Below are 14,780 nucleotides of genomic sequence, written 5' to 3' on the forward strand. Positions count from 1 at the left end.
AAGTGCATATTAAATCGGCGAGAAAGAGATAGTGACACTATTTTATTGGTCTATTTATTATTTTCATATTTCAGATCAAATAAAGAATGTTATATATTCATCAAGACTGTACATAGTTGTTTTAAACAATAAATTTATGTTTTAGGGTCACTGCGCTACCTACTAATTTCGACACATAATCTTGCTAAATTTTGATAAATAAAGGAATTGTTCCTCATAGATGCATATGGGTCTTCAAATCCCTTTTGAGAAACGGAAAACTCGCACCTAACCCGTGTTTAAAAAAACTTAGTTTCAAATTATGAGTATTTTACGTTAAGTGGTTGTAATTAACGAATTTCTCTATATGGCTGCTAACTAAAAATAAAACGAACAACTTTATAGAATAAGTAGGTCTCAGAAACTCTTTATATCTTGTCAAAATGATGTCTACGCAACCTCGTGTTGTCAAACAGTTTTACTGAGGATTCCATTCACGGGTTTATGGATCAAGGTGATTGCTACCAACAAGGAAATGTCCTTACTACATGGCATGTAAGCCTTTGTTAGTGAAATCTATTCATATAATCTTCATATACATTACAGTGTACGTATGCGATATGTAAATAACTGCCTCTTATTCAATTCATATTACGATTGCTTGAACGCTAGCATAGCACGTGTTTGATATTATTAGCTTTACGAACTGATTTTTGGAAGAGCTGAACTTATTCTGACAGGACATTCAGACAGAGAAGTCTTTGCTGAACTGAACAGATTCCTAAGATTTTTCTTACTTACAATTTCGGAACTTACCTCAATAATTCACTATGCCTAAAACTAAATCCACCTTATTAATCACCTCATGTTAAAAACCTGCATCGTCTTATATTAAGTCAAAACAAGTAATTACATGTCGTATTTAACTGACATAAAAGTAAATGTGTATGCAAATAAGGTAGAGCGACTTCGTCACGCGAAGTAAGTTGACTTATTTGCATAGTAAATGTCTAAATCGTAGTGAAGAATTCCAAACTCCTTTTTCTTGGTCATCATTACCAGCTTCCTGCAGGGAACTGGTCACCTCCCAAAATGAGAAAAGCCTTAGTCCTTTACGCTGACCAAGTGGAAAATCTGTTCTGGGTGGTACTTAGGTAGGGAAGTAAGTAGGTATAGCTACTATGATAGCATTGGTAGATAGGAATTCCAGTTATTGATGTGAAGCCATAACCCCTAAAATATTGACCACTCGACATTACTCTCAAAACATATTATCGTACTTTTCCCGCGTGAATACAAAATGGGATTGCCATCTTGTATTTCGAAACTGAACTTCTAAATTTAAAGTTGTCAATAACGCAATTAGCGTAAAGTTTTCAACGTCAGGCCGACTGGCGCCAGTGATGTTGTAGTTGCCTATATAATTTAACAAAAATAACAACATTGTCAGACAGTAAGATGTCTGAAGACGTCTTGTAAGCAAACGAATATATTATGTTCTTTGATAGCGAGGTTTGCTTGCCGGAAGCTGTTGGACCAGGAAGTGCTACTAGAACGACTTTGTACTTTTAAAAGTCTAGTCTGTCTATTACGTTCTACTACCACCGGTTCAGAAGGTAGATTCTACTGAGAGAAAGCTGGCGAGAAATTCAGTCTGCTCTTTTTCAGTATCAACGTTTTGTATGAGAACGGAGCAGACTGTTTCCAAGCAACCTTATTAATAAGATAAATTAATCAAAAATTGTATACTAAGTACTTTTAATGTACATTTATTGCAGCGAGGTTATTATACAATTGATGAGTTTCTTAATGACTAGGTTGCTTGGAAGCATCCGGCTCCGCTTTCATCTCTCACAAGATAGAAAAATGAATGTTAAAATATAAAATGTAAATTTTTGATGTTGGAAAAGAGCAACTGCTGAGTTTCTTGCCGGCTTCTTCTTGGTAGAATCTGCCTTCCGAACCGGTGGTAGAGTCACTACACACGGACAGACTTGACGTTTCAAAAGTGCTTGTATTAGACCTACTTGAAATAAATGAATTTTGAATTTTGAATTTTGAATGAATATGCAATGTGAAAGACTACGCCCCAATTTTGTAGATATCGCTGATCTCACAAAGTACCTTCCTAATGAATACTTTGATTTTATTGCACTTTACACAAAGGTATAGATAAAGTATCTCTTGGATTTCTGCAGTATGTTACATAGATTAATGATAACAAAATTAACTCAAGCGAAATTATTCAGGCAAAACAATTGAAAACATCTAGTGTTGCGAAAAGTAAGGATATGTGAAATTGTCAACAATGAAAGTTAAAGTTGTGAATGTTATTTACACATATTGTAGGTACTGGGGAAGCTGGAAGGGCACTGCAGATCCTTGCGGTGCAAATCAGAAACGAAGATGCAATAAAATATAGATAGCATAAAGATATCAACGAGTCAGCGTCAAGTGATGTTAAGGTAGATGCAATTATGTCTGTGATGTCAAAAAAAATCCAATAGACTAGACGGTGGCTATTAAGAAGACTGAAGATGAATCTCTATAAAGCCGCCTTAGTACAAAAAAGTGAAAACATCTGGTGATGCGAAAAGTAATGATATGTGAAGCTGTCAATAATGCAGTTAGCACAAAGTTATCAACGTGTCGGCGTTGAGTGATGTTAAGGAAGATGCAGTTATTTCTGTGATGTCAAAAAATAACGAATAGGCTAGACGGTGGTTACTAAGAATAATGGCTGAAGATGAATCTCTATCAAGCAGCCTTAGTACAAATAAGTGAAAACATCTGGTGATGCGAAAAGTAATGATATGTGAAGCTGTCAATAACGCAGTAAGCATAAAGTTATCAACGTGTCGGCGTCGGGTGGTGTTAAGGAAGATGCAGTTATTTCTGTGTTGTCAACAAAAATAACCAATAGGCTAGACGGTGGTTACTGTTACGAAATAACCGGCGCGGCGGGCGCTGCAGGAAGAGGATGCGTAACGCTCGACCTGCCAATTTCTGTGCACCATTTACTTTTAATTGGAAACGCTTTGTTTGGAAATCTTAAAAAATTATGAACATTTTTTTTTTAAACGGAATTGACTTCATTGTGTTGTGAACCACTTACGGATGATAAACACAAATATTAAATCATAAAGTATAATAGGATGGTACCGGAAATTTGTAGTGACTGACCAAATAAAAAAATCAAAATCGGTTCGCAATATTTCGACCTCCTTTTGGCTCTTAAAACGTCGTTGAAAACACTTTTGCTGACAAATCTTTTGATTTCATGTATTTCTTAATGAATAATTAATCCCCCTTAGATACAACTGGTTCCATTGAGTGGAGTGCTTTGAAACTTGTTTTTTAAGCAATCAACCTACTTAATGAGATCTACAGATATTAGGTGTAGCTGCACTTAGCAAAATATAAAAAAGGATTAATGAAGCTTAAAAGTCTCCCGCTGTGTTAAAAATTATACTTAGTACTGCGGACTGTAATTAATGATGAAGCCATAGGTCATGATAGTTAATTGATGAAACGCTCTTTTAGTTAACTAATGAAAATTAACGTGACCGTGATATTCGGATCACTTATGCCGCCCTGGTCAGTAGCATGACTTTCAACGTTATGATTATGTAACAAAAATCTGGGATATTTAGCTGGTTGGTTGAAACGGTTACATTAAAAAGGTTGCAAATAAATTTATAGAAGCGGTAAATGGTGAATTGTTAGGACTTATTTAATCACAGTATTCCTTTGTTTAAAATTGTTTTCTAATCTAAGTAGAAATGACTCTCCTTTGATTATACATTAATCTTTAAGAGCTTAGATTGTACAGAGCAGTTATCACGTTGATCTAAAAACTACTCTTTGGTAAGCATTATTATCACGATATTATCGATATTAACCTGTCCTGGCGTCTGAACATGCTAATCAAGACATGCTGGAAGGGTCAAGGGCAAAATTCGGCTTTCAAACTTCGGACACCTCTCTACCTTCTTAAGCAATCTTATATCTATCACTTTTATTTATGCACGAGGAGAAAATGTCGATAAAAAATAAAGTTCTTGATATAAGATCAGGCCCCAACACTTGCTTTAAATTGGGTTCTGTATCACAGCGATGCATGGGTCGAAATGGTGGTCGTGACCTATGTTCATCCAGTGTGAACTTCTGACGGAACAGTGTGACCCTCAGAGGATGTCTTACATATCTGTAAGCGTATAAGAGAGAGTACTTATGTAACTGATTTTTCTTGTTTGTTTTTGTATTGTATAGACGAAATGCCAAAAACGACACCCCTACAAGTAAGATGCTTTTGAACTGTATAATTTATACATTATTTAAAATTCGGCCTCAACCTTAGACTTTTCGCAGAAGTTATGTATGAGGCTGCGTGATACATTGTAATGGACATAAAGATTTTAACAAAATACCGGAGTTACACCATCCGAAGGTGAGCGTGCGTTCGTGACGACTTCCAATGATGTCATCGAGCCGATCCACCTTATGTTTCTACGAAACTCTAAGCTCTGTTTTATTACTCGAATATCCCATATCGCTTTATTTTCGTTGGGCTGAGTCCGAAACAGGTTTGGGTCTTTCCTTTTTGGCAAAGTATAATTTTTAGCATATCTTCAAAATGTATGGATCCCAACTTACGATTTGTGTAAACGTCATTTTGAAAATTATGTGCATTTTTTTGCAAATTTAGTGGTTTGATATTTTCAATACTTTTTTACTTTAAGTTTAAAGGTTAGGTGGTTTCATTGGTAGATATCTGCATCTAGTAGTAGTTGGTAGATATCTGCATCTAGTAGAGGTAGCAGGCATTGACAGTAAAACATAAAGGGACTCAAATAGCTGAATAACGTTTCAGGGTTTCCTATGTAGAAATATATTGCAGATGTTTATTAAAAACGATCAATGTTTTTATGTTTAACTTTTTCATAAATTCTTAGATTTCCATTTTATATTAACGTGGTTTTTTTTTCAATAAATAAACATTTTAGTGCACAAGATGATAAAAAAAAAATATAACTTTTTATTCATTCGTATTCTACCTAACCTCATTAATAGATGCTGCAGCAAATTAAATAACAATGTCATCAAAGCGAGCCCCCACGAAACAAAACATATTATCGGGTTGTGAGTGCACCTACTTATAATCTGATTATTTTCACTTACCTGTATTTAGGGCAGTCATTGCTCATATCAATCATTCAACCCGTTAGACCGGTCACCAGATGCACAAATGTTGCTATGAAACTAAAGTGTTTTTTTAGCTTACACATGTCTTTAAATAAATATATAATATAAACTTTATATAACTTGTACAACGACTAATAACGAATTGCACATCTTTATATACTTTTAGTTTATAAACATCAGCGCGTGCAATATTATTGCATCGAAGTAATTGACTGCTCAAATCGGTAAGCTTCAATGAAAAGTAAAGTCTATATTAGTCCTGTATTACTCACTTTATGGTTATTCGTAAAAGACCGGTTGTAGCATTACATAATTACAGTTTATCATTATTTTCCATTGATGTACTGCTAGTGTTATTTCATAAGTAAATGTCGAATTTGTCTTGTTGAAGTTAAAGGCACTCAGTTGATAAAAAAATATATATTTATTGTTTTTATTTGCTTTACATTAAGTAGCTAAACTTCTGAAACACTTGAAATATTGGTCGTCGGGTATGGATCCACCAGCGGTTTGCAATGTTAATTGTTGCTATGTTCTCTTTAATATATAACTAAAATTATGAATTAAATTCGAGTAGTATATAATGAATTGACCTGCAATAGCGGTTCATATTTTTACACTTAGTATTTTGAAAGGAAAATAAACTGTCTTCAAGATAACGCTGATAAAATGACGATACTAAAATATACTCCTATTGCATTTACTAACTCGTTATATTTACCTTAGACCCATAGAAGTGACAAAAATTAAACAAGTAAACATATGGATAAGAACCAGTGATCCATAGCAGTGCATAATAATGTTTATTTGAAAAGGAATAAGAAAAGTTAAGTTCAACGATTAAAAAAAACTACTTCTGTAATAAATGTAAACCAACTCAAAAGTAAAACCATTTGTGTATAAATCAAGAGTTGAAAATATGCAAATACTACTTAATCTATATATATAAAAGAGAAAGTGTGTGGGTATGTTCCGTATAGGCTCTGAAACGGCTGGAGCGATTTCAATGAAACTTTCAGGGACTCTCTGGATTGACCTGGCGAGTAATCCTGTAAAGTTTGGTAACGATCGGAAAATTCCTATTTTTGAACTGTCAAACTGTCAAATACAGCTTTTATTTACTATGATGACATTCTATTGTTGGGTGTACATGGGTGTAGATAATGATCTTCACCCGCTCGAGAAGAGAATAGAAGAGAATGGATACGGAGAGAAATAAATGATTTAATATATTATGAGACTTAAATTAAAAATGTAATGATGTAAGTTTATTGTTTAAATAAAATAAAGCAAAATCTAGCCCGGCGAAGCGGGCTGGGTACGCTAGTTTGATATAAAATGTACGATATACTTAATACAGCTGCGTAACCTTTGCTAAGTTACAGACGTGATGTTCTGTTGTGTGCTTGCGTAAACAATTCATATTTTTGTATAGCAGTAATCTCTGTTGATATGCTACAATTGTTTAAAAGTTTCGTTTGTCTGTCTTCGAAACTTTTCATCAGATCTATATGAAATTTAAAGGGAACATTTTGGAACCAACTTCTTTTGAATTAAAAAAAATAGGTTGTAAATCTGTCTTTGCATTATGGAGTTAACCCCGAACAATAAAAAATAAATTAAAAAATATCCGTTTTGATAACCACCTCGTTTTTGAAGAAAGTTGGTTAAAAAATAGGCTTTAAGTAAATAATTGAATTTGCTTTAAGCAAATAATTGATTGCATTTGTATGCTGCTAGGAAGCATATAAGTTAATCAGCGATAATGGGTTAAATTAATCCATAAACACCCATAGGCCTTGAAGAATTACGTACATCAGTTACGCTTCAATCGGTGAAATGCTCTAGTTAATGCGATCATCAGTGTGGGTATGACCCGGTGTATTTCGATTTTAATCAAGTTGGAGTGTGTCGTGTGACGAATGGGACATCGGGGGCCCGACTGTGACGGGTGTCCGGTCGTTCATCAATGATCTGCTATGGTGGTCGTTTAAGAGGCTCCACAGCGGAACGTATCGTGATCTGATTTCTGACTGAACATTGACATTTTGACACATAGTCCGCTCACCATCCCTAATACTATTGTCACGGAGAACAAATAATTGTAACTAATTTCGTTACGTCTTTCAACTCTAACACGACCGCTCGTTTATTTTCGACAGAATCAATTCGGTACTTACCAACAACTGAATTGAAATAAATCTAAAACTGTTCTCCTTAATTAAAACTCGCTACAAACCTATATACTTATTATATTTGGCAAACATCAAACGATGCAATGGTTCCGCAACAAGTTATTAATGTTTTACTTACCTCTGAGCTACCTGTAGATAAGAACTGGTTTATGGTCGATTTCGCAGATAATGCGTATAAACACGAAATTTTATTTAGTTATACATATTGTTTTATATTTAAATGTTTAGATTGCTTTTGATAGTGTGTTAAAAACGATGTTTTGAGTTCGTTAAACTGTTGGCACTGATAGAACTCGTGTCCCGCCGGTTGTGTCGCGCGTGAGACTGGGCGGGCGGTGCGGTCGGGCGGGCGGACATAAACTAAAATAGCTTCGCACCTGCAGCGACAGACCGCCTCACCGACACCGCTAACTGCTTTGTCAACTAATAATGACATATCACCATGCTTTTTAACTAATTCATATGTAGGTCGCACCATTTACATATCGCTTTTAAGGCAAGACTTTAGTGAATACATAAAACATTTGATAAAAAAAAACCTATTTGCCTATAATATGTCGCAGCACACAACCACAAGTTTTATTTTATCATTTAACTAAGGTTCATTCTCACACATCAGTAACGTCTAATAATTACTAATAGTATATTTAATTGCGGATCATGAGATTTTGGGTTTAAATCCTAGGTCAGGTTAAAAAATTGTTAGCTATTTGCTTTCAATTGCTAGTATGTAAAATTTTATTGTATGTAATGCCAGTCATTACACATTTGAACTATTGCACTATCCCGTTTTCCCTAACTTGATTCTTCAGTTGCGGGTTGTCTGGAGAAGATCGGCTAAAGCGGCAAAAAACACCTTTGTGATTTGTTTTTTAAAACACCACCTTGCATTTTTGTTCTTGTTCTATAATTTGGTGCAATCTTTGACAAAGACTTTATCTTTTTATCTATCTTCGGGGATTTTCACCGTACATCTCTACCTCTCTCTCTTATGAAGGTACCAGTAGTGGAACATTAACAGGCTAAAGATGGTGAGTTTGCAACATCAATAACTAACGTGTATGTTACAACTTGTATGGAACTATCGCTTTGACGTTACTGATCGATGACTTGACAGCTGCATGACTGATATGTGGGTATGAACCCTTAGTTAATTATTATATTTCCAGTTACTTATCGGCACGTTAGATGTATACAATTTGACCTCAATTAATGAATTACAATAAATAATTTTACTTTGGATTTTCTTTTATTAAAATGGAATCTATTTAAATAGTAAAGAAATAATTTTGAAATTCCTATTTTCTCAGCAATTAAGTGACGAAACATATTACGTACCAATTGCTAGCACATGGGCTCTTGCAGTGCCATACGTTCAACGACTCGCACCCCAACAAAAATAAACAGCAAATAACGGATGTGAAGCTAATAAAATTGAGCTTTACTACCGCCAACCTATATATAGTAAATGCTACAAAATACCTCATATTTTGAATAATAATTTGTGGATACTCTAATAGCTTTACTTTAAACGAGAAACTAAACATATTACGATATAAACGTAAGTAGGTAAGTAATATTGACTGTTATAAAGATTTAATCAGTTCCCAGAAACACCAGCACTTAGTGAAAAGTATAGGTACTTAGGTATCAGTATTAATGGATTCCATGAATTATAATATGTTTTTTAATAAAAAGGGCAACAAAGAAAATAAATATATTATTATTATTCGCCTTATTTCTTTTGACGATGCATACCTATAAGTTGTTTATGATTTCAGATTCGTGTATGTGGTTAATCAATTAACCGATTCAGTTTTTTAACAACTTTTCGTTAAAACTGGAATAATATTATTATATATATATAAATATTCGTTCAGTAGGTATTTTTCTGTATAAACGGATCTACAGACATTAATATTGTGAAGGAAAATTCAGTTGTACTGAAACTTATAAATTATTCTTTCAAGTCATAGTAGTGCTGTGTTGATTCCCTTTTGATGGTATTTCTTTTATTATATTACAATTAAATTTATTTATTATATTATTTTATTTATGCGGTGGTTTCGAAGACGTTTTAGATTTTATTTAGTTTTAAATAGTTTATTTTGGGTTATATTTATTTATTTAAATTAGCTAAGACATGAATGTTGGTACACCCAAATCAGGGGCACCGGCAGACTTCTTACCAGGGCCTTTTATACGGCTAATGGTTAAATCAAATCACAATACACAAACCAATAACATAGTTGAAAGAATATAATGAAGATAATATACACGGCAGTACTTGAATTATGCTTTTATAAAATTTCCCTATCATAGCGTCCGATGCAGTTCAAACTCAAATAATAAAAGGAAAACGATTATATCTAGCGTGAAACGAGAATGCAAATACACCCCCTTGTACCTACTTGCCAGCGGCTATAACAATTTATTTTATATACTTAAATAATTGACGCAACAAAAGGTGGATCAGCTTATCGTAAGTACAAATACAACACGTCCTACAAAGTGCCGTTTCCATCAACCTAATGCTTAATGCTTACTGCTGGTGTTACGCCTCATATGCCTGTAAGTACACAGGTAACCACGCCTTCAGTCCGGCAGGGTGATTACGTATCTCGCGACAGCAATGCGACAATCGTAAATCATGCAATCACTGCTGTCAAACGTCACTTTTTCATACAATAAATAAACAAAAGTGACTTTTTTTGACGGAGCACAGCAGGATTAAGCAAGCTGGTAGTACTTCCCCAGACGAGCTCCGTCAAAAAAAGCTCTACTGCTGCTAGAATGGACTGTTTTTCACTCTATGTAGTGATAGCGATGGTTGACTTACCAGGTTCATCATCAGTGAGTGTAGAGAGCGGGCGGAGGTGTTCTAGCGAGTCGGCTCGTGCGAGCGCGTCAGGTGCGGCGCGTAACGGCGCTGCGGGCGTTGGAGCTGGCGCGGCGCCGCTTGAACCCTCACCCCTCGCGAACACTAGTTCTACAGCGCCGTCATTCGGGAACGATGGATCTGAAAAATCTTTTATTTTCAGTTAAGTAAACACCCGTACCTAATCTTAAATTTTGGTTTCATTCAATCCACTGCAAGTGAGTGCATCCTTGACTGCAATCTCATCTGCTAGCATAATACAATCTAAGATGATGGTGTTTTATCCTGCTGGGGCTACGGCAGTTGCCAACCTACCGACAGGCGTGGCGCTAAGCGATTTACTTTTCCGGTGCAATGTCGCGTTGAAACCGATTAGCGCTATGACTACCATACTCCCTTACAAGTAAGCCCGCTACCATCTTAGACTGCATAGTAATTTACTATGTGAGTTGTGGAATAAAAAAAAATAACACATATCCCCAGTGGCGTGCACTTCATGCATGCACAAAAGCACTGCATACCCAAATTATTTTATATAAATCGTATTGGAGGGGATTTTTTTCCCGTTCTATGCAATTTTCCTACTGTATGCATACCCTGGTAAGAAACCCAGTGCACGCCACTGCATACCCCTCATCGGTTCCCATACGTGGAACGCTTAATCACTTGGCGGATCGACCTCGGAAGGGTACAAGCCTCGACCGAAACCTTTCAACCAGACTAGAGAAGAATTTGAAATTATAATTATTCAAGTTTCCGCTGCCGGGTTGCGAACCCGTGACCAACTCATAAGACCACAGCGCTCACTTAGATCAGTCGCACGTCATTGTTCACGCCTTTGAAGTTTTGATGTAAACTCGAGATAAAATCCACATTACCGTAAAAAGGAGCTGAGTTCATAAAAACATTTCTAAAATTAATCATGTCTATAAAATTATCAAAATTAAGCTTAATATGCTATAATCCGTGAAAAGCAGGAGAATCTGTGCGGTGTAATTTATAATTTCTTCAATCCTTATACTCCACACCAAACAGATCTTCGGCAATATACCCTCTACGCACGTTTCGCTCCGAAACCGGAGCATCCTCAGGAGATGTTGACTTTACAATGAATAATTGTTAAGACCTCATTCATTCAGAGTCATTGTAAAGTCAACATTTCTCCTGACTTTCGCGGATTATAGCAAATTAATCTTAATTTTAATAATATATCATGGATTTCCGCAAAGTAACGCCTGCTTCTATCCAATATGTCTATAAAAGTAAATGCATCAACATTCTAATATGTGGGGTCGTTTGGTGCAATTCCTAATAAGATATGTGATTTTTTTTAGTAAGTAACGCAATAAGCTGAGAAAATGTACCTGCATAGTGCAAATTATAATGATATTTTTTTTTTTTTAAACCTGAAAAGGAGCTTAGATTTAGATAGATTAATTAGATTAAGAGTATGAAGAAGTACCCTTAAACAAGTTCAAAAGATTAATGTGCTGATACGCTGGCAGATTGGTAAACTTCACACGCCTTAGAAAACATTATGGAGAACTCTCAGGCATGCAGGTTTGCTCACAATGTTTTCCTTCTCCGCGATGGATTATTTATTGCTCAACACGCACATAATACCGCAAGGTTTGGGGTTCGCGCCTGGGATCGAACTCGGTCCTCCCCGAAAAGGAGGCTGAAGTTCTAAGCACATGGGTATTACTGTTTTATTCTTGTTGTGTTTTACGTAATTATAAAGAACTAGTTTTCGGAGAAAAGCATACTATTTCTTTACTGATATATTTTAATGTTTAATCAAAGCTGCAAGATCTCCCTGGGAATTTTCTAGGTAATCTGGATATGCGACCCACATATCTCTGCCGATTGTGGCGGATTCTACTCAGCTTCAACCGAAATTTTGTTTTTTTTTATCAGCCAAAGCGAATTTAGTGGTACTCTAGTCACAGTAAATATATAAGGTATTAAGTAGGTATAGGTAAAAACAGTATATTTACTATTCTCTAGTGTTCTGATCCTTCAATGGTTATCTACGGTACTAACTAATTCATCATCAGTCATGATCAACCCATAACCGATCCACTACAAGGCACGAGTATCTTCTCAGAATGAGAAGGGTTTAGGTCGTCCACCACGGATTGGTAGACTTCACACGCCGCGGTTGCGAACAATATGGAGAACTCTCAGACATGCAGGCTCTCACGATGTTTTCCTTCGCCGTTTAAGTGATACTTAAAACGCACCTTACTCCAAAAAGTCAGTGGTGTGTGCCGGGGCCCGAAGCCACTAACCGAAGTGGGTAATCACTAGGCTATCACCGCTTTAACTTGTTAATTGTTTGTAAGAAATGTTCCGAGCATGTAATCTGCTGCCTGATTCAGTGACTTTTCCAACATCTTGTTAACCGGTCGCCATTGTAAAAAAGGTAATAATGATTATTTTATATAACGCAATGTTTTTTATAGAGATTGTCAGAAAGGTAACTGAGTACAGGGGAAGGTAATGGGCAAGTTAGGGAATTACCATGCACAGCGTGGTCAAGTTGCTGCTTAGTAAAGGAGAGGGTGTGGTCCGCGACGGCGCAGGTGTGGAACTGACAGGCGAATACTAGATGGCGTTGAGGTGTATGCGCGTGTGGATTCGCATGCGCAGGTCGCCTGTACGCGCGGACAAGCACGTCACCCCGCAGTGCCAGCCGTCCCACTCCCACCGTCCAGCCACCGCCGTTTACCATGTATAGTCCTGGATAAAATATTTTGGTTTTAAACAAGTACATACGTTTGGTTACACGCACCATAAGTTTTATTAAATTGAATTGCTTGCGCCAGTTAATTTAGAAAAAAACTAAATTGTCAGTTTACAGATTTAATTTACAATGACCAGTAGGTCCAAAAAGGAATCAAAGACTACCTTGTGATTGAAAATAAAGATCTTTGGGAACATTTTGATCGAAACCTCGATCTTAAATAGTGCTTTATCGCTTTTAGCTAACTACAAAAACTATAATATTACGTTATTGGTATATAGTCAGGTTAGGTTGTTTTATTATCAAGCAAAAATTATGGTTACCAGATGTATAGACGCAGGTGTAATTCTCGTAGATCTTGAGGAAGGCTATGGTGGGTGTTGTAGTAGCAGCAAGCGAGCCAGCTACGCTTACGTGCGTAAGCTGCAGAGGTGCTGCGTTCACTCTTATCTGACCTGCTAGTAATCCGGCAAACGTGTCGATGTATCTGCAACAATAGAAAATTTCATTTAAGTATAAAATATGAGTATATAATTACAGTATTCATATGGTATTGCTATGACCAGGGTGCTCTTACAATCATCATACTACCGTGTAATTCTTATGTACGCATCAAAAGTGCCACCTATGGGCCTACTTGAATAAAGATATTTTTACTTTGACTTTGACTTTGAACATGTTTTACAGATCATAGAGGGCGCAGCAATCATGTTATATTTTTATGACATAACATTTATCTAATAAAAATGTAGACGGATGTGATTCCGTTACTTTTATTACACACTTTTGACTAATACTTCTTAGTATTTTTTTAAGCTTCTTTCGACTATCTTTTTTGTCACAATGTACTGCCAGTTTTACCCAACCTTTAAAACGTTAGAGCATGAAAAAACAAATGCAACTATTCGGAGTCCTAGGTTTATAAATTCTAAAAAGCAATTACCTAACATTTATTTTTCATTTTTTTAAAGCGTCTGCTAAACATATTATTAACATTATTATAAAGATCAACTACAAAGATCGAGCTTAAGGCAAAAGTATGAAGGAAGTTATGAAAAAGGCCATGGTATATACACACTTTAAACCATCATAAAATTTATGTTACCTATATATGCTATGATGGAGAGATTTCTTACCTACCTACTAACAACACATATTTCTTTTGAAATACCGTTACACATGGTTTCTTTCAAGTTTCTTACGGGCAACTTTAGTATGAACTTTCGTAATATGTTCGTATCTGGATGACAATAAATAAAGTACAAGTCCAGGACACAAAGGATACACAGTCCGTATATATTTCAATATTGTGGGAATAAGCATCAGCATAACCATATTGGGAATATTTGCGGGTATAAAAGGGCATATACTCCACATTATGACATATAAGTCATGTTGGAACCGCCACCTCATTAGGAGGACCGGAGAAGCATCGACCAGAATACTGATTAGTCGGAGGTGGTTTAGAACTTTTTACTCGTTAAACTTTAAAGGATCTTTAACTACTATAAAGATATTTTTTAATGATTCTTCTGCTATTCAATTGAATTACTGATCACGATAAAATTACATAGTAGGTAGTTAATAGATTGATGTGCTTTCTTAACGTACATCTTGATTTAGTATGATTGTATCCCGCAATTCGATTTCTAATTGTACTGTACGAAGTGACGAATACTTGATATGAGCTTATTGGTTTCGTGTATGCTTAAATGCTAACATAATACTAAATAAAGCTAATGCAGATGTCAAAAAAAAAAGAATTACCGAACCGACT

General features: G+C 35.7%; 1 protein-coding gene across 6 annotated transcripts in view; it reads right to left on the minus strand.

The window, feature by feature from the left end:
• LOC120636011 (tensin-1) overlaps window positions 1-14,780 on the minus strand; it is a 169,885-nt gene that overhangs the window by 17,156 nt on the left and 137,949 nt on the right. For 4 of the 6 annotated variants that reach the window (XM_039907244.1, XM_039907235.1, XM_039907263.1 and 1 more), the window contains 3 exons: window positions 13,327-13,490; window positions 12,781-12,999; window positions 10,219-10,407 (listed from right to left, as the gene is read on the minus strand). In XM_039907244.1, coding sequence (XP_039763178.1) covers window positions 10,219-10,407; window positions 12,781-12,999; window positions 13,327-13,490 — 572 coding nt within the window. The remainder of the gene's footprint in view (window positions 1-10,218; window positions 10,408-12,780; window positions 13,000-13,326; window positions 13,491-14,780) is intronic. The other 2 variants (XM_039907254.1, XM_039907280.1) reach the window with 1 other exon arrangement.

The sequence above is a fragment of the Pararge aegeria genome, chromosome 3 (assembly GCF_905163445.1).
Source record: "Pararge aegeria chromosome 3, ilParAegt1.1, whole genome shotgun sequence".
NCBI classification, from domain to species: Eukaryota; Metazoa; Arthropoda; class Insecta; order Lepidoptera; family Nymphalidae; genus Pararge; species Pararge aegeria.